The sequence below is a fragment of the Tiliqua scincoides genome, chromosome 5 (genome assembly GCF_035046505.1).
Source record: "Tiliqua scincoides isolate rTilSci1 chromosome 5, rTilSci1.hap2, whole genome shotgun sequence".
Taxonomy (NCBI): Eukaryota; Metazoa; Chordata; class Lepidosauria; order Squamata; family Scincidae; genus Tiliqua; species Tiliqua scincoides.
The window spans coordinates 10225713-10251905 of record NC_089825.1 but is presented as its reverse complement, the minus strand read 5'-3'; the positions used below and the strand labels follow the sequence as shown (position 1 = coordinate 10251905).

Here is a 26193-nt window from a genome sequence, read left to right as displayed (position 1 = left end):
TGCGCCCTCTCGCTCTCGCTTGCTCTTGCTCTCTCACACTCACACACAAACTGCAGAAAATTTCAAGGTGGTAAGCCTAAATAAACTGAAAGTGTTAATCATAACATTTACAAATCTAACAATTATTCTTGCAGTTGTATCATTATTCTAATTACTATGTGATCAGTAATGCATGGAATTAATGTATAATTGCATGAATTTGCTTTCATGATGACACCTTGCCCTTGTTTAAAGCTCTCTGTCATAACAGTTGAGTGTAAAGGAAACACAAATTGGTCCTGAGATACAATATGTTACAGCCCATTCTAACTGTGTTCCCTAGAACAATGGTAGCTGTACTCTGGGATTTGAAATCGTCATCTTTTCTTGAGAAAAAGCAGAGATAATATTTGGAGGGGTTCTGTCTTGTGTGTGTGTGTGTGTGTGTGTGTGTGTGTGTGTGTGTGTGTGTGTGTGTAGAGGGAGGGGGGGAGAATCCTAACCTGCACTGGCCATGCATGTGTCCATTGCAGGTAAGGAATAAGCTGAAGGTCTTCTTGGGGTTAGGGAATATTTTTCCTCCGACTAACACTCCAGCCTGCTCATTGGGGCTACATGGATCTGTGCCAGCTAAATCGCCGATGCAAATCCAAGCACCACATGTGGGGTGTTCAGGCCCGGGAGGCAGAATAGGATATGGCTGAGGCCTCCTCTGCCAATCCTGCCCCTCCTGGACCCGATCGGTCCCTGTCCCACTGTCCCCGCCTTGAAATGTCCCCTCCCTGCCTCAGTTTTGCCCTCTTGCCACCCTCCTTCTGCCCCTCTACTGCTTGGCAGAGCACTCACTTCCGGCGGCTGCCAGGATGCAGCACCAGTACTCCAGCACAGGCCTTTCCTTCGGTGCTGTCACAATTGTACTTCATGGCATGTTTGTGGCACTCTAGCAGGGCTGCTGAATAGACCTGCACTTTGTGTGTGTGTGTGTGTGTGTGTGTGTGTGTGTGTGTGAGAGAGAGAGAGAGAGAGAGATTGGCAAGATGTCTGTCCCTTTTGAAAAGTAACTTTCCATTATATCCTGTTATTAATCTTTGAAGTTCTGTCTTATTTCTACCTCAGCTATTGTCAAATTGTTCTTCTCTGTAACTAAACAAAAATAACCCTATTACACAGTAAAGCTGGTCTATAGCTCCTCAGTGACTAAGCAACACTAAAATTCCATTAAGTATAATCTTATTTTTAAACCTCGTCATAGCACCCACAGCTTTCTTGGAAGAGAGTGTTTTAAAAGCATCAGTATTTCAGTACAATATGGTATTTAGTAAGGTCTGATTAGCACAATGATTTGCAGGAGAAGACAGCCATTTAGCTTTCTTTTTGGAACAAGGGCAGAGTTTTTAAAAGTAACTTCCAGCAGTTGAAACATCTATTCAGTATGGTTGCTTATGGCATACAAATTGGTGGTGGTGGGGTTCTTTTTTTTAATTTTACCAAAGTATCACCCATTTGAAACAGTGTTTTGTGCAACTTCATTTTCCAGGTTTTACTTGGCAAGATGACTATACACAGCACGTTATTGCCCGTGAACTCTCAAATCTTCATAAGATCCATGACTGGGGCCCTGCGTTGTCGTCATCAGAGGACCCTGATACACCAAGGTGAATTCAGTGCTATTATGTACCATAATACTGCTTATGATTATCTTGGCAGATAAAAATCTCACAAAACTACAAGGTGTAATTGTAAAATATCAGTAAATATCTCAGTAAAATATTTGACTGAAAAGTGTGAATGCCACAGACAAGCTGTGCAGAAAAAAATGCTTTTGCTTTGAACAAATAATTTTTAAGTGTACAGTTCATTTCCTCTCTGGGCATCACTGTTTCTTGCTACTCTATTCTGCCAACTTGAAACTGTTTATTCATTTTATTTGTATAAAAATGTATAAACCAAATAAAAATGAAGGCTCTGGGTTGTATCCTAAACGTTTTTACCATTCACAAAAGAAGCTCTGTTTGCACAAGGGAGAGGAGTGTTTTCTTGTTTGCACAAGGAAAAGGGCTCCTTTTCCTCTGTAGCCCTCTGTGCCTCTGAAAATCTACTCCCAAGGACAAACAAAAATTTGCCTCTTCCCCATTGTGCAAATTAGAACTGCTTCTGTGAATGGAAGAAGTAACTAGGAAACAACCCCCTGTACCATGTGTAAAAAAATGTACAGTATGAAAACAAAATATGAAAATATCTTTTTAAAATAATAAACTGAAAAAATGTCCCCCATAACACCTGTATCAGTAGGGCTTCAGAAGGTCTGGATGGGCCTTCACTGTTTTTCTAGAGATGAGTAATGACGTGCATTGTCAGGCTTCCCTTGGAGTTATTGCACAGGGTTGAGGTCACAGTAGAGAAAGCACTGTCATAGCCCACTCCAGCACAAATACTGTACTTCCATTTCAGTGCAGCGGTGCCAGCATGGCTTGCGCTGCATCCCATGGGGGAAATGTATATGCTAAAGGTTTCTCTGAGGTAAGGGGACTTTCATCTGCTTGCCCTGGGGACAGTCTCAGTCAGTGCAATGGGTCTACTCAGACCAGCACTTGCAAAAGTCCTGGTTCATGTCTGAGTTGATTCATGTCAGCAAATCAGACCTGGAGACAGGGATAGGATATGGGCCAATCCCACCTCCTTCCACACTGCCAACTCCTCACCCTGTCGCTGCCCAATCCTGTTCGTTCCACTCCACCCTGCTCTTTCTCTGCCCCTGTGCTGCTCAGCGGGGAACTTACCTTCTCCGGCAGGTGCCGCTCTTTCTGCTGGTGTTGCGGGAAAGCTTTGATCTCCCCACCAGTGGGCATGCAAGGTGCTTTGTTAAAATGTGCTTTATGATACATTTATGACATTCTATAGCAACCGAGTGCACAATCCTCTAGTGCCGAGGCCTGTTAGGATTGGGTTATAAGTCTGCAATTCCTTATACACTTCCCTGGTAGTAAGTCTGTAATGGGCATTACCTGAGCAGGTTTAGGACTGTTTTGTTTGAATAAAAACTTGGGAGTTTCTGTGCACATCAGTGAAAATAACTACAGAGATATGTTTCCTCTCTTGGTTCTACTGGTTTTCTTTTCAAATATGGATGTGTCTCCTAGAAGAAAGTATGTTCAGGGACTCTAAGATTATTAAAAGGTGAAGGCTATGAACTGCAATTTATACGTCATTCACAACAATTCTCATCATAAAAGACAAGTAGAGCAGTACTTCCATCCCCTTTAATACTTCATATCTCTTTGTGTTCTGCATCTGGGTCTAACATGGATTTGTGTGAGAGTGTAGTGTATTGGGGAAATATCAATCCCTGGCTATCTCTTCTTCATTCATTGGGATAAAACTGCATTTATTCGTATTATGGATTATTTTGCGGAACTGTTTTTAAAACTAGGAATGTGTCTTTTCAAAGTGTTGTGAAAAGGTCCCCTCCTGTTTTTTAATAATGTCCATTATCTTCCTTTTAGCATAAAAATGTGTTCTGTCTAAGAAGGTCATGTGTAATTGCTACAAATATCTAATTTGTTTTTGAATAATTTTCACATTACAGAGATCAGAGCTTTTTGCTGAAGTGTTAAATGTTCTTGCTCTTCTTGTGCTGATATTTTTCTCGTGAAAGTATTAATCGTATTCCATTAGGTACTATATACATAAAAATAAAAGGTGATGGTTAATTTCTGAATCAATTACATAGTTTGTTATGTGTGTGATATTGTTTATCTTGATTTTGATATGCAGGACCACAAAACAGAGTTCTGATAGCTACTGGAATTTGGGTATGGAAAACATGAACTTTGCCAAGTCTCCACAGCAATACTTTGCCTATCTGGATATTCTCTCCCAGTTGGGAGCTCCAAGTTTATATTCAAGGATAAAGGGCGACAAAGCCTCTCTTAAGGTAAACTCTTAAAAGTTTTTTTTTTAAACAAATGTTATATCCCATTTCCTTTCTTTCTCTTTCTTTCGCTCCATTGTTAGATATTATTTGCATAAAGCTGTAGAGAAAATTAATAGCTTTTGAAAAACAAGGAGGCTTTGTCTTGCAGTTGCCATCTGGCAGCCCAATCCTGAGCTGCCCAGGGCACCCAGCTTCGGTGTCGCAGAGAACGGCTGCTGCTGGATCCTGCACACCTGCATGCGGCATCTCAGGAGAAGGGGACTTTTGTCCCCTTCTCCCGGGTAAGGGAAGCAGCCCCGCAATGGGGCTTCTCACTTTATCGCCAACCAAAAGGTCAGCTGTAAGGTAAGGAAGTTCGTGTAGGGTGCTGAGCCCTACATGAGCGGACAGGATCCGGTGGAGTAGAGCAGAGCTCCACTGGACACACCTCCCTGCCACCCTGCTCCCTCCCCCCAGCACGGCTCCTGTCTGCCCTCTCCCCGCCCCCCACCAGCCTCCCCCTCCCCGGAATGCCTCCTCCCCACCACCCTCCCCCGCTTACCGTGCTGCGGCTTGGTGGTCCGTGAGACCGGCGAGAGGTGCAGGCTGGGCACCCACCTCGCCAGGTGGCGCTGAGCTAGCACGGGTGGTAGCCCAGCAGTAAGTGTCGCTGACATGCCTTACGGCACATTTGCGATAGTGTGTGCGGGCAATGCCAAACTCAGGATTGGACTCTAAGGCTGGAATTTGCCATTTATTTTTATTGTTAGTGTTAATGTTAACAACAGCAGCAACAACAACAACCTTAGTATTTATTTACTGCTTCTCAACGGGAAGTTCACAAAGCGGTTTACAGAGAAAATCAAACAACTAATGGCTCCCTGTCCCAAAATGGCTCATAATCTAAAAGGAAGCAAAAGAACACCAGTAGACAGCCACTAGAAAAGACAGTGCTGGGGTGAGGAGGACCAGTTACTGTCCCCCAGCTAAATAAAAGAAGAGCACCCACTTAAAAAGTGCCTCTTACCCAGTTAGCAGGGGTTTTTTGTGGGGGATTTGGTGTATCATAATGGTTAAAGGCATGAGTTTGGAATCAGAGCTCTGGACTGAAATCTCAGTTCAACCATGAACTCAACTTCATGTATTGTTAAACAACTATCTCCAAGACCAAGCCTGAGTTTGTACCACTGGTGCTCTGCTGGAGGTGAGTATCGCAAATATGCTGTAAAGCATGTTCACAGCCCTCAACGCCAGCCCAGCACTGGTGGATCGCCTGTGCTTTGCTGCTCGGCAGTTGTGCAGATTGCCAGGTGGTGGGGAGGTGTGTGGGGGGAGGTGGGGAGAAGGCATTCAGGGGTCGGGGAGGCAGGGGGAGGGGAGGGAGGAAGTGTTCCGGGGGAGGGAGTGGGGTGGGAAGGAGGCGAGACTGTTGAAGCTCTGCTCTGCCGCATTCAGAGCCTCCATATAAGGCTACGAGGTTTGACACAGAGAATCATGATTCTGTGCCAGTCCAAGGACTGCTGCAGAATTGAGTAGCCCCATTGCAGGGCTACTTCCCTTACCCGTGGGAAGGGGACAAAAGTCCCCTTCCCCCAGGAGCTACTGGTGGCTGCCCTGTTGCGCACAGGATGCCACAGCAGCCATTTTGGCATGGCAGTCCCAGCGCAACTGGCAACTCAGGATTGGGTTGTCAGTTCACAACTGTAATATAGGAATTATTACACTTACACAGTTTGCAGTACATTGTAACACAGTTTGCAGAGTTATTAAGAGAAAGTCCATATGCTGACTTTGGGTCTCAGGCAAAGTGCTACATAAATACTATAATGGTTATATAAGTACTGTTTTAACTTGGTATCTTGCATACATTTTGCTTTCATTTATTTCTAATAGCAAAATTTCTACAAATAATGGCTACAGAATAAAGTATATTACAGGTCAGGGAGCTGTCGAGGTCAGGGAGTGGATATTTCGTATCCTCTTCTGTTTTTTGCCCCTCTTTCAGGGCTGATCCTGCATGCCACCTATCACTAATATTCAAATGCTTTCCTCTTCCTACTTCTGTGGGGGGTGTGTGTGTGTATGGAGGTGGACTACAGCAAACTAGAAAAGGAAGCTCAACAGATGTGAGAGTAGGAATGAACTGGAAAGGACCATGGAAATTAGGGGCAGGACCACAACTTGGCAAAAGTACACAGCCAGGCAGGATATGTGAAGACAGAATCTGGGGCATGGAGGATGTGGATCAGGTGTACATTGAGAGGGCCTTTTTATGTTTAGTACTGATATTATTAAATTGGTTCATCAATGACTTCTAAAATCCCTTTGAAAACCCTTCAGATCTCTTTCTGATCATTACTGTTTCAAAATAGTCTAAAAATAAGTTAGGCTTAGCAGGTTTTTTTTTTGTTTGTTTTTGTTTTTGGTAGATATGTGAACTACCTCAGCTGTTTATATAAAGTCAGCAGTCATTCAAAATTTATGGAACAAGACACCAGTGTATCTACTATAGTTAAAGAAACTTGTGGAAATGTTGAAGTAGTTTTAGGAATTAATTAATGGTGCCATTTGCCTCTGGTGGTTTTTGCTTAGCTTTTTGAAACTCAGGTTTTCAATAGTGAGGGACCGACTGAAGATGTCATTCTTTTGAAGCTATTGGGATGAGAAATTGTCCAAGAGATATATCAATGATGCTGTGGATGTCATCTGAATTCATAAATAATCTATATGACTGAACTCTTTGGGGGGAAGAGTTCTGTGATGACACTACTCGCCAGCAGGGTTGTGTGTTGCCGTGGAGACAAGCACCCAGAAGCGTAAGGGCCAGAGAATAATGAAGAAAAAGCCTGGACTAAACACATTTAGCAACAAGCTATGTGGATCTTTCGACTGAGGAGCTTTTAAAACATATGGTTAACCTGATACCTGGAATGTTTGTATTAGTAGTGATAGAAATAATCTAAATAAAAAAACAAAGGGTGAACTATCTTCAAAATTAATACCATCTCTCTCACTGGCATAGTGATCTTTTTACCAGTAAGATTCAAAGCTACATAACACTCAATATTTATGGTCTGCTTCTTCAGATTTGCTTCTTCAGGGATGTGAGCATCCCTTTTATAAATTAAGGGTGTTTGACACAGCTCAATCAGAATGCTTTCTTCCCATGGTTTAAAAGAAGAAGGCAAGGTCCTTACTGAGGCAACCTCATCATTAAGAACAGTAAGGTTCTTGTCCTATCTGGGTCATGCTGCTGGATCTCGTGTTCCAGCAGCACAAACCCTTTGCAGTGATGAGAAAGCTTGGACACTGTTACATGTTTCTGAGCCGTGGCTGCAAATGGACAGCTGTGCAGAAGTGTTCCCATGTGGGGCACGGGGTGGGTGGATTGGGCCCAGGAGAGGGGTAAGATTGGTGGCACCAGAGTGCACCATATCCTAACCCCCTTCCTGGGCCTAACCCACCTGCATGGATCAATTTGGACTTGTGCCAGCGATATTCGCTGCTCTTGGTAAGTTGGTGGCAGAGGTGAAAAATGGGGAGGATTAGAGGAGTTTTGGGGCTGAGAGAGGGGGAGGGCAGGAGAACGTACAGTGTATGTACATGCATCTTGTGGCCATGTTATATAATTATATTATATAATTTAAAATACATGTAAAACAGATAAGAATCACAAAAATGAAAAGCATACAGAACAGTAAATAATAATAAAAGTGATGAAAAACAACAGAACAATAAAAGATAAAAATGTAATGATGAATTAACAGTGGTGAAAATAGCAGAAAAACCTGGAAGAGAACGGCAAGCACAACAGATACATCTTTCTTACTGGAAGGCTAACAGGAAGGTTGCTGACCTTAACTCAAAGAGCAAGTTCTGAAGAAGGTGCCAGTAAAGGGAAGGCTTGATGGCTGTCAAGCTGTCCCCAGCCTGGAATGGCACACGCTGCAGGTGAAGACCTTAGAAGGTGAGTCAGTTGACATAGTAGAAGAAGGTTCTTTACAGCCAACTAAATAGTGCGCCAGCAGAAGATGCATTCCACTGTGCGTGCTTTTGCAGAAGTGTTCCCATGTGGAACAGAGGATGGGTGAATTGGGCCTGGGAGGGAGGCAAGATTGGTGGCGCCAGTGTACAGCATATCCTAACTTCCTTCTCGGGCCTGATCCACCTGCACGGATCAATTCAGACTTGTGCCAGCGATATTGTTGACCCATTGCAGCTGCTAGGGGTTACAAATGTCCCCTACCCTGAGGAAACCTCCAGCTGCTGAAGTTTCCCTGTGGGATGCAGTGTAGTCTGTGCTGGCACAGCTCAATCACTGCATGGGAATTTAGCTAGGATTGGGCTGTTACAAAGGAGATGTGGTGGCTTGCTCTGGAGGGGTTAGCATCTGGTGTAAGTTGTCTGCACTGGGTGCCACCACCTTCTGCCTCCAACACACCCTCTACCCCCATTCTGCCCACCCTCACCCTGTTCTGCCCATCCCACTGACTTACTGAAGTTGACAGGCCTGCTTCTCACCACTGTTGCACTTGTTGGATCTTTCCAACCATTTGCAATAGCTGTAAAGCGTCAAGTGCCATAAAGCAACAGCCGTAAATCATCAACACTCAGGAACCTCCACTTCGGGCTTCTGGGTTATCAGGTGTTCTGTCTAATCCCTCTGCCTATAGAGCCACCTTTGTCTACTGTGAAGTTCACACTTCATGCAGTTTAGGCAAAATTAAAATGGTACACTGTATACAATAGTCCCCCCATATGCGCGGCTGATACGCTCTAAGACCTACTGCAGGTGCCTGAAACTGAATATATTAGCAAACCCTATACCTTTATCATATAAAATGGCATAGGTATGTAATCCTGTTATCTGACCACGAACTTGTCAGTCTTATAAATTTTTGGTGTAGGTCAGGGGTCTCCAAAGTTTTTGGCCAAAGGGCCACATCAAATATCTGGCCCAGTGTTGAAGGCCAGAAAAATTTTTTTAAATATAAAATGTAAATAAATACATTAGAGATGGAACTTAGATGAATGAATGAATGAATGAATGAATGAATGAATGAATGGGCTCAAATTTCCAGGATTTTTCCAAGCACCACAGGAAAAAAGGCACACACACAGACTCCCATTCCCCCACCCCACAAGCACAGCTCTGGTCATGTTTGGTCAACTGGGCCAGAGGCTCTCAGGGGACCAGAGGATGGCCACGGGTCAGATAGATGCTTGCCGAGGGCCGCATCTGGCCCCTGGGCTGGGGTTTGGAGACCCCTGGCTCAGAACAGACAATGACAATTCAGGAGCCTGCAGAGTAGGTCACGCCCATCAGCAGCCATTTGCCTTCCTGAGCTTTTGTAAACTCACCTGGGAAGGCCAGCCCCCTTTCAATCAGGAAGGAAGGAGGGGGGATGAGCCAGCCAGGAGTATAAAGCTAGGCGGGCCATCGCGTGAGGCTCTCTGCAGACGCGTGTGGCCTCTGGGAACCAAGTGCCTCTGGGAACTAAGTGCCAGGTAAGGCACAAGAGTTTAGCATCTGGGCGAGGAGAAGGCAAGGAGACCTCTGAGTTTTGGAGAAGGAGAGGAGGAGGAGCAGGAGGAGGAGGTAAGTGTACTCATTCTAACGCTTTGTCTTTCTAACTCCCTGTCTTCTAACCTTAATCTTACCTTTAAAGCAACCTTAAATCAAAATTGAAAGTTAGCACCTAAGGGAGGTACATAGGGCTACTCGTGAGTAAGAGCAGAGTCCTACTCGTGAGTAAGAGCCCAAGGGTCAGGCATTTAAATCAAAGTTGAAAGTTAGCTGCACCTAAGGTAGCACTTAATCGAAGGAAGGGAGGAGGATAAAGTGGAAAGCAGGTTTTTCTACTTGTTTAAATTAAACCTATACTTAACCCAGGTTAAACCTAATCTAAGTTAGAACATAACCTAAACAGGTCAGTAAATTGGGACACAGGATCTAGAGAGCAATAAATAATTAAACAAACCCAAATAAAAACTAGCTTGAGGTTACAAAAACAGTCCAGCCTAAGAGAACAGAACTAGGAGGGAAAGGACCTGGGAAGGGCCAATTCCCAACCCATTAAGAGCCCCATTAGGCTAATCCAAGCAGTCCATTCAGGAGCCTGCAGAGTAGGTCACGCCCATCAGCAGCCATTTGCCTTCCTGAGCTTTTGTAAACTCACCTGGGAAGGCCAGCCCCCTTTCAATCAGGAAGGAAGGAGGGGGGAGGAGCCAGCCAGGAGTATAAAGCTAGGCGGGCCATCGCGTGTGGCCTCTGGGAACCAAGTGCCTCTGGGAACTAAGTGCCAGGTAAGGCACAAGAGTTTAGCATCTGGGCGAGTTCAGCAGCAGGGCGAGGAGGCCAGGGCCCCATACATTGCCCTTCCTCTTCCCTTGAGAAGAGGGCTGCTATCCAGTGTACGGTTTTTAAAAGGACCCATAAATAAAACAACAACAACAACAACAAAAAAGCTATGCAGTCAGACAGCCAGCAGCAGGGTGGGGGCTATCCAGTGTTCTGCATCGAGTGCCACATGTATGATTATATGCCTCTGGGGCATAAGTCATGGGTGTGTCCTCGGTGCAAGGAGCTCCAGGCTCTCAGGGAACGCGTCCGCTCCCTTGAAGCCTTGGTGGCCGACCTGGAGAAGCGCAGGCAGCCAGAGGAGGACCGTGGGGAGACTTCCGGGGACGATCAGGCTTCGTCCCAACCTCAGGCGTGCAGCTCCTCGGCTGCCTGGGTGGGAAGTCTCGGGACTGGAGGACGTCATCCTGGAGAGGAGGGAAACAATCCCCTAGGGGGGATCCCTTCTCCAGGGGATGGGCCCGTATCCGAGCGCACTCGGGATACTCCTCGGCAGGAGGGGGGTCGGGGGCTTCTTGTAGTGGGGGATTCGATTATTAGAAACATAGAGAGGGGGGTTTGCGATGGATGTGAGGACCGCATGGTGACTTGCCTGCCTGGTGCGAAGGTTGCGGACATCACTTCTCGTCTAGACAGGCTAGTAGACAGTGCTGGGGGAGAGGTAGCGGCTGTGGTGCATGTCGGCACCAACGACGTGGGCAAGTGTAGCTGGGAGGTCCTGGAGGCCAAATTTAGGCTTTTAGGCAGGAAGCTGAAAGCCAGGACCTCAAAGGTAGCGTTCTCTGAAGTGCTACCTGTTCCACGCGCAGGGCCAGCTAGGCAGGCGGAGATCAGGGGTCTCAATGCGTGGATGAGACGGTGGTGTAGGGAGGAGGGGTTTAGATTCGTTAGGCACTGGGGAACGTTTTGGGACAAGCGGGGCCTGTACAAGAGGGACGGGCTCCATTTGAACCAGAATGGAACCAGACTGCTGGCGCATAACATTAAAAAGGTGGCAGAGCAGCTTTTAAACTGATCCCTGGGGGAAGGCCGACAGGAGCCGAGGGGCATCCGGTTCGGGACTCCTCATCCCTATGGGATGAGGATGGGGAGGTTAGAGAACAACAAGACAAAGGCAGGGTAGGAGAAGAAATTGGGAAAGGTAGGGTGATGGGATGTGATAGACGGTTCGGCACAATGAGAGGATGCGGGGACAAAGGAGCGAATAAGCAGCCCATCCTGGGGCATTCTGTGTATAAATGCTTTTATGCAAATGCCCGAAGTCTACGAGCAAAGGTGGGAGAACTGGAATGTCTGGTGACAAGGGAAAATATTGACATAGTGGGCATAACGGAAACCTGGTGGAATGCGGAGAATCAGTGGGATACCGCAATCCCGGGCTATAAACTCTACAGGAGGGACAGGCAGGGGCGTGTTGGAGGTGGGGTGGCCCTTTATGTTAAGGAAGGGATAGAATCCAGCAAAGTAGAGATTGAAGGTGGGTCCGACTCCACCGTAGAATCTCTGTGGGTTAAATTACCAGGCTTGTGCAGCAATGTAATACTGGGGGCGTGCTATCGTCCTCCAGACCAGAAATCTGATGGGGACCTTGAAATGAGGAAACAGATCAGGGAGGTGACAAGGAAGGACAGGGTTGTAATCATGGGGGACTTCAATTATCCTCATATTGACTGGGTCAATTTGTGTTCTGGTCACGATAAGGAAACCGGATTTCTTGACGTGCTGAATGACTGTGGCTTAGATCAGCTAGTCAAGGAGCCCACCAGAGGACAGGTGACTCTGGATTTAATTTTGTGTGGTACGCAGGACCTGGTTAGAGATGTAAACGTTACTGAGCCATTGGGGAACAGTGATCATGCTGCGATCCGTTTTGATGTGCACGTTGGGGGAAGAATACCAAGCAAATCTCTAACAAAAACCCTTGACTTCCGACGGGCGGACTTCCCTCAAATGAGGAGGCTGGTTAGAAGGAGGTTGAAAGGGAGGGTAAAAAGAGTCCAGTCTCTCCAGAGTGCATGGAGGCTGCTTAAAACAACAGTAATAGAGGCCCAGCAGAGGTGTATACCGCAAAGAAAGAAGGGTTCCACTAAATCCAGGAGAGTGCCCGCATGGCTAACCAGCCAAGTTAGAGAGGCTGTGAAGGGCAAGGAAGCTTCCTTCCGTAAATGGAAGTCTTGCCCTAATGAAGAGAATAAAAAGGAACATAAACTGTGGCAAAAGAAATGTAAGAAGGTGATAGGGGAGGCCAAGCGAGACTATGAGGAATGCATGGCCAGCAACATTAAGGGGAATAATAAAAGCTTCTTCAAATATGTTAGAAGCAGGAAACCCGCCAGAGAAGCGGTTGGCCCTCTGGATGGTGAGGGAGGGAAAGGGGAGATAAAAGGAGACTTAGAGATGGCAGAGAAATTAAATGAGTTCTTTGCATCTGTCTTCACGGCAGAAGACCTCGGGCAGATACCGCTGCCCGAACGGCCCCTCCTAACCGAGGAGTTAAGTCAGATAGAGGTTAAAAGAGAAGATGTTTCAGACCTCATTGATAAATTAAAGATCAATAAGTCACCGGGCCCTGATGGCATACACCCAAGGGTTATTAAGGAATTGAAGAATGAAGTTGCAGATCTCTTGACTAAGGTATGCAACTTGTCCCTCAAAACAGCCACGGTACCAGAAGATTGGAGGATAGCAAATGTCACGCCTATTTTTAAAAAGGGAAAGAGGGGGGACCCGGGAAACTATAGGCCGGTCAGCCTAACATCCATACCGGGTAAGATGGTGGAATGCCTCATCAAAGATAGGATCTCAAAACACATAGACGAACAGGCCTTGCTGAGGGAGAGTCAGCATGGCTTCTGTAAGGGTAAGTCTTGCCTCACGAACCTTATAGAATTCTTTGAAAAGGTCAACAGGCATGTGGATGCGGGAGAACCCGTGGACATTATATATCTGGACTTTCAGAAGGCATTTGACACGGTCCCTCACCAAAGGCTACTAAAAAAACTCCACAGTCAGGGAATTAGAGGACAGGTCCTCTCGTGGATTGAGAACTGGTTGGAGGCCAGGAAGCAGAGAGTGGGTGTCAATGGGCAATTTTCACAATGGAGAGAGGTGAAAAGCGGTGTGCCCCAAGGATCTGTCCTGGGACCGGTGCTTTTCAACCTCTTCATAAATGACCTGGAGACAGGGTTGAGCAGTGAAGTGGCTAAGTTTGCAGACGACACCAAACTTTTCCGAGTGGTAAAGACCAGAAGTGATTGTGAGGAGCTCCAGAAGGATCTCTCCAGACTGGCAGAATGGGCAGCAAAATGGCAGATGCGCTTCAATGTCAGTAAGTGTAAAGTCATGCACATTGGGGCAAAAAATCAAAACTTTAGATATAGGCTGATGGGTTCTGAGCTGTCTGTGACAGATCAGGAGAGAGATCTTGGGGTGGTGGTGGACAGGTCGATGAAAGTGTCGACCCAATGTGCGGCGGCAGTGAAGAAGGCCAATTCTATGCTTGGGATCATTAGGAAGGGTATTGAGAACAAAACGGCTAATATTATAATGCCGTTGTACAAATCGATGGTAAGGCCACACCTGGAGTATTGTGTCCAGTTCTGGTCGCCGCATCTCAAAAAAGACATAGTGGAAATGGAAAAGGTGCAAAAGAGAGCGACTAAGCTGATTACGGGGCTGGGGCACCTTCCTTATGAGGAAAGGCTACGGCGTTTGGGCCTCTTCAGCCTAGAAAAGAGACGCTTGAGGGGGGACATGATTGAGACATACAAAATTATGCAGGGGATGGACAGAGTGGATAGGGAGATGCTCTTTACACTCTCACATAATACCAGAACCAGGGGACATCCACTAAAATTGAGTGTTGGGCGGGTTAGGACAGACAAAAGAAAATATTTCTTTACTCAGCGCGTGGTCGGTCTGTGGAACTCCTTGCCACAGGATGTGGTGCTGGCGTCTAGCCTAGACGCCTTTAAAAGGGGATTGGACGAGTTTCTGGAGGAAAAATCCATTATGGGGTACAAGCCATGATGTGTATGCGCAACCTCCTGATTTTAGGAATGGCTTAAGTCAGAATGCCAGATGTAGGGGAGAGCACCAGGACGAGGTCTCTTGTTATCTGGTGTGCTCCCTGGGGCATTTGGTGGGCCGCTGTGAGATACAGGAAGCTGGACTAGATGGGCCTATGGCCTGATCCAGTGGGGCTGTTCTTATGTTCTTATGTTCTTATGACTGGTTTCAAGAATGGCCAATGAAAGGAAACATTGTTTGATGAACTAGAAGAAGGGCAAAGTTACCCGATAAGAGAGCAGGAACTATTCCAAAGTGGGTCCTGGGTGCCCTGTATCAGTGGTGGAGGAAAATAAGCAGAGAAATGTCTAGCAAGATTAAAAACATGAGTATCTAGAACGGTCAGTCCACCCTGATGCACATGGTGGAGCCCTGGTCTATTTTTTGTTTCAGCGGCTTCTAATCCTTTCACCTCGTTGGGAAGAAGAAGGATGAGCAGAGAAATTGGGGATTGTCAAGAGCGTTGTAAATTTTGTAGAATATTTTCGATCCACAGGTAACTGGAACTGCAGAATGAGTCCACAGATTGGGGGGGGGGGGCGCTACTGTAGGACTGTTGCATATACCACTGGATAATTTTGACATGACTTTGGCTCATTCCCAATAACTTAGGCTACAATCCTATCCACATTTTCCTGGGAGTAAGCCCCATTGACTATAATGGGACTTACTTCTGAGTAGAAATGTATAGGATTGGGCTCTCAGTCTTACAGTTTGCTACTCAACTACTTTGTCAGGGCAAGTGACAATTCATTCCACAGCTATAACTTGCCAAATCTTGCCACAGCAGTATGTTCTGGGCTTGCACATGTATATTCATCACTCTTTAATTGTAGCATCTACTTTTGACCTGTATGTCAGTGAGCCATCACAGATTAACCACTACAGATGATGGACAGATAAATACTGTACCTGTGTGTGCTGGTAGATGTTTTGTGCCTAACTGCATGGTTTAATTGGAACTACATTATAGTCAACATTCTTGGACAATGAATGACTTGTTTGGCCTTACCTATTCAACAATTGCAATAATCCATGTTAGTTAAACATTAAATTTAGCTCTTGTTTCTGGAAAGGAAATTGAAGGGGGCAGTTGAATAACTGCACAGTTCAGCCATTTGTCACCTTTTGAGACCTTATGCCAGATTTAGTAAGATTTAGCCTGGATGGAGGATAAAATTTTTCAAGCAAGCCATTACTGCTGAATAGCATCAAGGGAATTGCTGCTCATTAATTAGGTGGCACTTTTAATCAGCACCCTAAGCTAATACTTAGTACTTACCATACTTATCTTTTCTGTAGCGCTCTGTCTTCAAAACACTTTACAAACTACACTTCACAAATCCCCTGTGAGCCAAGGTATGTTATCAAAGATACCCTCCTTTACAAAGAGCACAGTTATTAAATAGACTACATGAGGATTAGATAGTATTGTGTGTATCACTATTGCCATGTAAGTCCTGTAGAATGAATATAAGATGATATTCTTTTGGAACAAAACTATCAGAAAGGGCATCCAAGTTCTTCGTTTTGACAGAGCCCTTTCTCAAGATAAAGACCTAGAGTTGTCTTTATCTTTAAAGATATTTAATCTTTATCTTAACACTTGAACACAAAATTGTTCATTTTGTAAAAACTTGTACACTACCACATCAAAAAAGCAAGCCCAATACCTGCATAAGATATTCTTTTCTACTACCTGACTCTTATGCCATCTTTCATATCAAACTGTGGGCTGGTGCTGAGCTCCAGCGCTGGCCCTGGGTGTTGCAAATGTGCCCTTAGGTATGTTTGCAGTACCCAGAGAGAAGGGACTGCTGGTGTTGAGCCAGCACTGGTGAATGCTGAGCCTCAGTGCGGCATAGAGGGCTGGTCAGCACTCCTGTAGCACCAGCCAGTTGTATGTTTGGGGTGGGGGGAGGCAGGGAGTGGGTGGAAGGGGGCGGGGGAGGGAGCTGAGGCAGGAGGGGGTGGAACCCATGTTGAGCTGAAAAGCTAGACACGGAGGCTCTCAAGTCTGTGCTGGCAAAATAGCTGACACAGACTTGAAAAGCACCATTGTGGGGCTTGGTGATTTCCCTGGGGGTACAATAGGTTCCCTTCCCCCGAGAAGATCTCCGGTGTCCTCAGCAGTGCAGCTGGATGCAGTGGTAGCCATTTTGGTGCCACTGCACCTGGTGGAGCCACCGAGGATAGGATTGGATTGCCCGACAGCACTTTGTTCATGTATTGACAGCACTTTCTTCATGCATTTGAGGATATTTGGGAGGCTATGTCAAGTTTCAAGAAAGCCTTATTAAGTACCATATAGGTCTACTGTTAAGTGGAGAGAGCACCAAAGTGCCACAGCACATGTGGAGGTATTTATTCCTTTGGATCCTAGCCAAGTGTATACACTGCTTAATACACAGGACTTCAAATCTTATCATTTCGGACATTGTATAAATCTAGGCTTCCCAGCCAATCCCAGCTCCCTGACAAGAATATTTGCATGATACATGTGTTGTTCACATTTATATTTTATATTAGATGACTATATAAAATATAATACATGAAGAGACCGAACATTTATCATGTTTTTACCATGCATACTAATACAGACATGCTGCGGAAAAAGACACATGATGAGATTGTGACCATTGAAGATGTGCTGCCTACCCTAGATCTAGTACCTGTAAAGAATATATCTCACTTCAGAATAAATACAGTTTGTTGAAGGATTAGGTTTATACCGATTGAGATGGGAACAGAAGGAATGTAAAAATGACGTAAATTTAAAAATAACAGTTGTTACATGTGATGCCACTTGATAAGCCTAGTGGGAGAGAGAAATGGGGGAGCTTGGCATCTGCACCAACCTGTACTGATCAGTCCTTCCCCCACTTTGTCACTACCTCATTCCACCCACCCCTACCTCCATTCTGTTTCCCCCATCCTGTGCCATCTTCCCCACTGACCTGCATCCATCAGCAAACCTGCGGTAATCTCCTCAATGATTGCTCATTCCAGCTTCTCTACTGGTGCTCCTGAAGCATGTGACTTCACACTCCTGGAGTATTTTTTAATGACTGGCAGTCTACACTGGTGGAATGCACATTCTGCCAGTGTATAGCTGCAGTAATGAGTAATGAATATACATGTGCAAGCCCAGCACTTGGGCAAATTTAATCACTGGAATGAATTGTCACTGACTCTGAGTTATTGGGAATGGGCCAACGCCATGTCATGTCATCAAATTTTCAGTGATGTTTTCCAATATATATATAGCAATCCTATATTTATTTATTTATTTATATTTTTCCCCACATTTTTATACTGCCCTTCCTCCACAGAGCTCAGAGCAGTGTACACAGCGCTCCCCTCCTTTTGTCCTCCCAACAACCCTATGAAGTAGGTGAGGCTGAGGGAAACTGACTGGCCCAAGGTCACCCAGGAAGCTTCATGGCTGAGGGGGGATTCGAACCTGGATCTTCCAGGTCTAAGTTCACCTCCCGAACCACTACACCACCTTGGCTCTCATATAAAAGGTGTCTTTCTAATGTTGGCTAAACTGCAGGTACTATGCACTCTTCATTCAGTAATTGTATTTTACAGTAGGAAATGGTAGCTTTATAGGCAGTGGGGCAACAGTGAGAGAACAGCAGACAACCCAGAAGACTGGAGTGGAGATTCCTGAATGTTGTAAGCAGAATAGTAGGGGGAGTCATCTGGGCATTTTGACTTTCCAGTTGCAGAATAAGCTTAGGGTTGCCAGATCTAGAGAAACTTATTTATTTTCATTTCCAGAGCACAACTGAAAGAACACGCAGTTGAATTCTACTTTTAACTGCATTTTGTAGCAGAGTGGATTACCAAGTGATGAGCAATCAGCCTCCAGACTGTGCCATTATGTGGCAATTGCACAATCAGACTTCAGAGGCAAAACCATTACTAGTTTTGATCAAAAGAGAGTCTTTGGACCCATTTTATTGCTTCTGTATGCTCTACAACACTTTTATCTAGAGGGTGTTAATTAACAGCCTTCATCATGCAGGCTTCTCTCAAGTAGGTTTTAAAAGTATTTCAAAGTTCCAGTGTGTCTAGTCAGAAAGAGGTTATGTACGTTCCTTAGCATGAGGATCCATCTTTTCTCCTAAGCCCCTCATGCCTTCATGATATATTAATGATCTCCCTGCTGCCATCTGTCAATAGGACTGTTTGTTTAATGCTACACCACTCCCTAATGTTTGCATGAAATCGAAAGAATAGAAAAACTTCTTAATTAAAATTTAGTCTAGTCCAGTTCCTGCAATCAGCATTTTCCTGTGTTGATGTGCATGGGGGGCACGGGGGGGTGGTGGTGGTGGTGGTGAAGTCACAAACCATGTTAGATGTTAGTTCTCGTAGTTATAGCACCAGTTCAGTAAAATACTTAGGACCCAATCCTATCCAGTTTTCCAGTGCCAGTGCAGCCACAATGCAGCCGTGAGGAAAGGAAACAAATGTTCCCTTATCTGGAGGAAGCCTCCGTGATTGCCCCCTCCAACTGCAGGATGCAGTGCATACCCCCTTGGCATGGCTGCAAAACTAGATAGGATTTGGCCTTTAGACTGAAATCTCTTTCCTGGGAGTAAGCCTAATTGAACACAATAGGATTTACTTCTGAGTAATCATGCATAGGATTATGTTGTTACAACCCAATCCTTTGTAGGCCTTAACGCTGCTGGAACTAGTAAACGTACTTTACTACTGTTGTAAAAGGCTGTATCACAGGGCTGGGCCACTGCTGCAAGCAGCAAGAGGCCATAGGTCTGTGCCAGCAGAGTCGCTGTGTTTCCTGGTACTGGTAAGGCAGAGCAGGGGGCGGCAGAGAGGGGTGGACTTGGGCAAGGAGGGGGAGGTATAAGGAGACCAGGTGGAAATGGGGGGTGGCATCAGCAGCAGCTCCACCACTGATATCCTATCCCCCCTTCCAGGTCTCAGTCCATGAACCTGTGTCCACTTGGACCTGTGCAGTGAAAATCACTGACTCAGGTCCTTGTAGACTAATTTCTGTGTTAGAGACTTACTTGGTGCCAGAGGCTTACTCCTGGATAAAGGAATACATGTTTCTCTTATCTCATCTTATCCAAAGAAGAACTTAGGGACTGCCTTCCCCCATGCAGGATGCAGCATGTGCTCTGGTGGCATGGCTGCATTGGCCAGGGAGGGAAAGGATAGGATTAGGGCAGAGGTTCTCAAACTGGGGCGTTATGACACCCCAGCCTGAGTCCCTTTGCCTTTACACTTCTAAGGGATGGGGAGGGGGGAATGGAGCGACGTAATCCCCAGGATCATGCTGCTGTTGGGGGGGGGGTAGGGGATGTCTTTTACTTACATAATGAAGCATCAGGCTCTCCAGGGTTCAGGGAGCTCCGTGGAAGCCTCCACAGGGCTCCCCAAGCCTCGGAAAATGAAAAAATAATTATCGCAACCCACTTCTGGTTTGCATTCACAAATCATTTTACTCCTGAGAAGTTTGAGAAACCCTCGATTAGGGCCTAAGTTAAACTGAAAGTTGGTGGCTGCAGTCTGAGCCACAGGCAGTCTGAGACTGTGGGAAAATTTGTTCTCATGTGTGATAAAGAAAACGTCAGCATCCACATTGAATTCACAGAAAGAAATATCAAATCAGTGCTCTTGTGGAACATCATGAATCTTTTGGTTCAAAGTCACAGGCCTTTCAAGCTATCTTGATATGAACCTGATACAGAATCAGACCATTGGTCATTCTAGGTTAGTCATGTCTATGTGGCAGTGGCTGTCCAGAGTTTCAGATATGTCTTCCCCTAGCCCTTCGGGAAAAGCCAGAATTTGATCCTGCGATCTGCTGTGTGCAAAGCATGGGTAGTACAACTGATGTATGGCCCCTTCCTTGAATAGTTTGATTCTAACCATACTTTCTCAGAAGTCACACTAATGTTATTTGTTTATCTCTAATTTCAAGGGAAGAATGCTTATGAAAATAAGCAGAGTCATTTTAAGTGGAAACGTGTTTGCTTGCATGGTCCATGGAGTCTTCTGTCGGTTATACTAAAAAGCACCATAATTTTGACAGTAACTGAAAATCTATTTTTTCCCCCACTTGATGTAGATGGTCTCATATTTGATAGCCTACAAGGGATAAAATAATGTGCGCTTCTGTGACATTTTCTTTCTGAAGAGTCAGTTATTTAACCAAACTACAGTGGATAGTTTGTGTACAGTGGATAGTTTGTGTACAGTGTCATAGTCAGTGTACTTCAAAGAATTTTTTTGTTTGATTTCTGATTGTTCTTCTAGTATTTTATCTGGGTCACCTGTGTCATCCATGAAGGGTCAAGAGAACTGTTCTTTAGAACAGGGGTGCCCAAACCCCAGCCCTGGGGCCACTTGCAGCCTCGAGGACTCTCGATGCGGCCCTCATGGAGCCCCCAGTCTCCAATGAGCCTCTGGCCCTCTGGAGATTTGTTGGAGCCCACACTGGCCCGACACAACTGTTCTCAGCATGAGGGCAACTGTTTGACCTCTCGTGTGAGTTGTGGGATGAGGGCTCCCTCCACTGCTTGCTGTTTCACATCTGTGATGCAGTAGCGGCAGCAAAGGAAAGGCCAACCTTGCTTTGTGCAAGGCCTTTTATAGGTCTTAAGCTATTGCAAGACCTTCATTCATTCATATAAGTTCATCTTTAATGTATCGATTTATGTAAACTTATGTAAATTTATTCAAATTTTAAATGTAAATTAATTATTTTTCCCCCGGCCCCTGACACAGTGTCAGAGAGATGATGTGGCCCTCCTGCCAAAAACTTTGGACACCCCTGCTTTAGAATAAAAAATTTAAACCTCATCTTCAATAAATGCCATGACAAAGTATTTTAATAGCCCGATCCTATCCTGGATTATCCTGCATGGTGCAGGACCACTGATGTAGCAGCAGCTGCTTTCTGTGGGCTGGCTGGGAGAGGTATGTAAAGAGACATTTTATTTGCTTCTCTGGCCACTCTGTGGTCCCCTGTTAGACTCCTGAGTTCTGTGACAGCTTTTTTGATGGTGTAGATCTGTTAAGCCAAAGGGTGTGTGTCAGGCCAAGGGATGGAAGGATAGGATTTGATGGCTGCCAATGCCACTGAGATCCACCCCATCCCACCCCTATCTACCCCCTTCCTGGCCCAGTCCCTGCCTCCATCTGCTTCTGTAGTTGCCATGACCATAAGAACATAAGAACAGCCCCACTGGATCAGGCCATAGGCCCATCTAGTCCAGCTTCCTGTATCTCACAGCGGCCCACCAAATGCCCCAGGGAGCACACCAGACCATGCCAATGTTTGGTCTGCATGCTAGTGCTTGTCTTTCTGGCCTTTGTACCAGCTGTAGCACTCTGCAGGCTGACAGAGAGGTTTTTGCCCCAGTATACCATGAGGATAGGATTGGGCCCTAAAAATCTTTAAAATGGTTGCAAAATCTGATTGAACAGTGTATCATTTATTATTTACTACAAGTACATTTCACCTTTGCTTCCATCATGGTACTTAAGATAGCATATTAGTGTTTTCATGCCTTTTCATGTCCAGGCCCAGGCTGCATGTGGATCAGCTCAGTTTCAGCAATATTGGAGGCCATGTCCTTATTTTTTTAAAAAGGGAATAAATAAAAGAACTGTTAGTTCTGTTAAAAAGAAACAATAGATTCTATTTTAATCATGTATGGAGTAGCCCCAATACCATTGTGAAAGTCCTAGAATTATTTCACTATTTGCCACTTTTGCCCAGTATTTTACTCTCTGGCTCAAAAATCAAGCCTCTTTCTTGTTCATATATCTTTGTTTCCCTCCATCCTGAGCCTTCCTAATTCTTTGCAGTCTCATGCAGTAAGGTTAGCAATTTCCATGTTCATGCAACCAATGTTGCCAGCAAGAGGAATTAACACATTTCTTTCACCAGTAGAAATTTAGTTTTCCAAAATACCTCAACAAACCCTGCTGGGTATACCCTATGAAACTCATTTAAGTTTGAAATAAGCCTGGATTGTGTTCTGAGAGATTCAGAGAGATTCAACCAGAATAAAATGAGCAATTGAAATGGCATTTGCACAAAAGGAAAGTGCCAAATATTAACTGTGTGATTAAAAAACCCATATACAGGTATAACATAATTATTCACGGATTTTTCACTAGCATTTTTATCTCAGTGTAATGAGAAGGGCCCTTTCAATTAAAGGAAAAAAGTCCCTTTTAAAGTTCCTTTTAAAAACAGCCTTACTTAGCAGGCAAGCAATCATCCTCTCTTAGAACATCTCTTAGAACACTTCATTTGGAGGCAAGCGAGTCTTCCCTACCCCCTGGAACAGGGGAAAGAAAGCAAAGTGGGCTTTGCATTCCTTTGAGTGGGTGAAGGGAGGGGTCACTTGCTTCCAAGAGAAGCCTTTCTAAGTGCCTGGAGAGAGAGAGAGAGAGAGAGAGATTGATGGATCTATTGATTGGATTGATTGTGTGCTTGCTTGCTGCCACTCTTCTGCATTACAATGGTAAGAAGGCCATTTTTAAACTACTGAGCAAAGGGACATTGTTTTTTTTTTAACTGGATTTCATTTAACACGATTTTTGGCATCTGTGGAGGTTCTAGTAACAAACCCTTGCGGATGCCAAGACTCAAACTGTATTTTTGAAAATGACGCTGGCTTTCATATTGTGGTTTCCTCTCATCCTTGCTTAAAATATAATAAATTTCCCTTTCCTAATTAACATATTAGATATTTTACTCTTGTAATGTTCTTTAATTATGTCGCACCTGGCCAAGTTTAGGCAAAGGAGTACAGTCCCAGTGTAGTATTTATTGACTCTTCCAGTATAAAACTGAATTGGTTTTTCAGTGGAAAATATGTAGAAATCCACTCCCCATAGACATGTCAAGCACCACCACTTTGTATCCATAGAGAATCATGGCCAATTGTGACTTTAAATTTAATAGTGGAAGTTCCAGCTATAGGTAATGCTAGATTTTTAGCTTTATCTGTCTTTAGATTGACTGCCTGAAGTGAGGATGTTTTCAAACTAGGCTTACTGCTGTTGATACCATATTTTTAATTAGGAATGTTCCAACAGCATCCTGCACCACTAAGAGTTGTGACCTGTCAAGCTGCTGAGAGACTGCTGGTCTCTCTTGATACCAACTTATCCTGCGATTGATATTTGTACCCAATTTGCTTGAGGTGCCTGGGTTGTTGTTCTTCTTGATGGGCTTGTTTGTTTACAAGGGAAGCAGGAAAATTGCAAATCCCTCAATACTTGAGACTGTTCAGACTTTTTTGAAGAGTTGTGTTTAAAATTCACCCTTGATTACCCAGCCTATACCATTTGCAAACTGCATGATAAGGTTTTGTATACAATACTGGACTTCCTTCATAATGTATTTCATAGACTGACCCTCAAAGTCTGTACATGAACAGAGATTTCTTTTGCTCGCAGGGAGAGAGTCTGCTAATTTGCCTTTCCAACTGTAGCCTTCCCTGCACATGCCTTTCTAGAGAGATTATTGGCCTTCAAGAGGAGTTGGGGGGACCCCATGCGCCACAGGGCATGAGCAGAGTTAGAACAGGAGAAAAGCCTTGTTCTGCACCTGAAACTGTGCATGCAGCTATTTTGATTATGATGTGAGACACCTCTCATGCTTATGCTTCATTAATGTTTTACAATGTGTGTATTGGATTTTCATCTAGCAGACTTTATATAGGTCTAGGTGAAGGCATTTTGCTGTCTGTGGCACTGGCCTCCCTGTCATTCTACCCATGCATCACTTTGTCCTGTGCCTCCCCAGCTTACCTGAATTGGGAGAGAGGGAGGATAACATGGTGGCAAGTGGTCAATAGTGATGATGAGTGATGGTCATGGTGATGGGCCCATCTGCTTCTTATCTGCTACCATCTGGTGAACAGCTGCTTCTTATCCCTTGGCAGATGGAAGATGGGAACAACCTCTTCAACCTTGGTGGATGGGAGAAGGGAAAGGAGCTGCTGTGTTCCCTTCCTTCCCACTCACTGAGGGGGTGGGAGGAGCAGAAGTCACTGCTTCCAAGTCTCTCAGCAGCAGCGCCCCTTTCCCTTCAGTGAATGGCACTGCAGTGAATGGTCAAGTTAGAGAGGCCGTAAAGGGTGAGGAAGCTTCCTTCTGTAAATGGAAGTCTTGCCCTAATGAGGAGAATAAAAAGGAACATAAACTGTGACAAAAGAAATGTAAGAAGGTGATACAGAAGACCAAGAGAGACTGTGAGGAACACACGCCCAACAACATTAAGGGGAATAATAAAAGCTTCTTCAAATATGTTAGAAGCAGGAAACCCGCCAGAGAAGCGGTTGGCCCTCTGGATGGTGAGGGAGGGACAGGGGAGATAAAAGGAGACTTAGAGATGGCAGAGAAATTAAATGAGTTGGGCAAATACCTTGGCAAATACCACTGCCCGAACAGCCCCTCCTGACCAAGGAATTAAGTCAGATAGAGGTTGAAAGACAAGATGTTTCAGACCTCATTGATAAATTACAGATCAATAAGTCACCGGGCCCTGATGGCATCCACCCAAGAGTTATTAAGGAATTAAATAATGAAGTTGCTGATCTCTTGACTAAAATATGCAACTTGTCCCTCAAAACGGCCACAGTGCCAGAGGATTGGAGGATAGCAAATATACCAATCTTTAAAAAGGGAAAGAGGGGGGACCCGGGAAACTATAGGCCGGTCAGCCTAACATCTATACTGGGTAAGATGGTGGAACGCCTCATCAAAGATAGAATCTCAAAACATATAGACAAACAGGTCTTGCTGAGGGAGAATCAGCATGGCTTCTGTAAGGGTAAGTCTTACCTCACAAACCTTATAGAATTCTTTGAAAAGGTCAATAGGCATGTGGATGCGGGAAAACCCATGAACATTATATATCTGGACTTTGAGAAGGCGTTCGACACGGTCCCTCACCAAAGGCTACTGAAAAAACTCCACAGTCAGGGAATTAGTGGGCAGGTCCTCTCCTGGATTGAGACCTGGTTGAAGACCAGGAAACAGAGAGTGGGTGTCAATGGGCAATTTTCACAATGGCAAGAGGTGAAAAGCGGTGTGCCCCAGGGATCTGTCCTGGGACCGGTGCTTTTCAACCTCTTCATAAATGACCTGGAGACTGGGTTGAGCAGTGAGGTGGCTAAGTTTGCAGACGACACCAAAATTTTCAGAGTGGTGAAGACCAGACATGATTGTGAGGAGCTCCAGAAGGATCTCTCCAAACTGGCAGAATGGGCAGCAAAATGGCAGATGCGTTTCAATGTAAGTAAGTGTAAAGTCATGCACTTTGGGGCAAAAAATCAAAACTTTAGATATAGGCTGATGGGTTCTGAGCTGTCTGTGACAGATCAGGAGAGAGATCTTGGAGTGGTTGGACAGGTCGATGAAAGTGTCGACCCAATGTGCGGCAGCAGTGAAGACGGCCAATTCTATGCTTGGGATAATTAGAAAAGGTATTGAGAACAAAACGGCTAATATTATAATGCCATTGTACAAATCGATGGTAAGGCCACACCTGGAGTATTGTGTCCAGTTCTGGTCAACACATCTCAAAAAGGACATAGTGGAAATGGAGAAGGTGCAAAAGAGAGCAACTAAGATGATTACTGGGCTGGGGCACCTTCCTTATGAGGAAAGGCTACAGCGTTTGGGTCTCTTCAGCCTAGAAAAGAGACGCCTGAGAGGGGACATGATTGAGACATACAAAATTATGCATGGGAAGGATAAAGTGGATAGAGAGATGCTCTTTACACTCTCACATAACACCAGAACCAGGGGACATCCACTCAAATTGAGTGTTGGAAGAGTTAGGACAGACAAAAGAAAATAT

The 26193-nt window shown here is 45.0% G+C and overlaps 1 protein-coding gene across 1 annotated transcript in view; it reads left to right on the top strand.

Annotated features, from left to right (window-relative positions):
• PTPRN2 (protein tyrosine phosphatase receptor type N2) overlaps positions 1-26193 on the top strand; it is a 636554-nt gene that overhangs the window by 144865 nt on the left and 465496 nt on the right. The window contains exons 4-5 of the mRNA XM_066627523.1: positions 1517-1634; positions 3754-3913. Of these exons, the coding sequence (XP_066483620.1) occupies positions 1517-1634; positions 3754-3913 (278 nt within the window). The remainder of the gene's footprint in view (positions 1-1516; positions 1635-3753; positions 3914-26193) is intronic.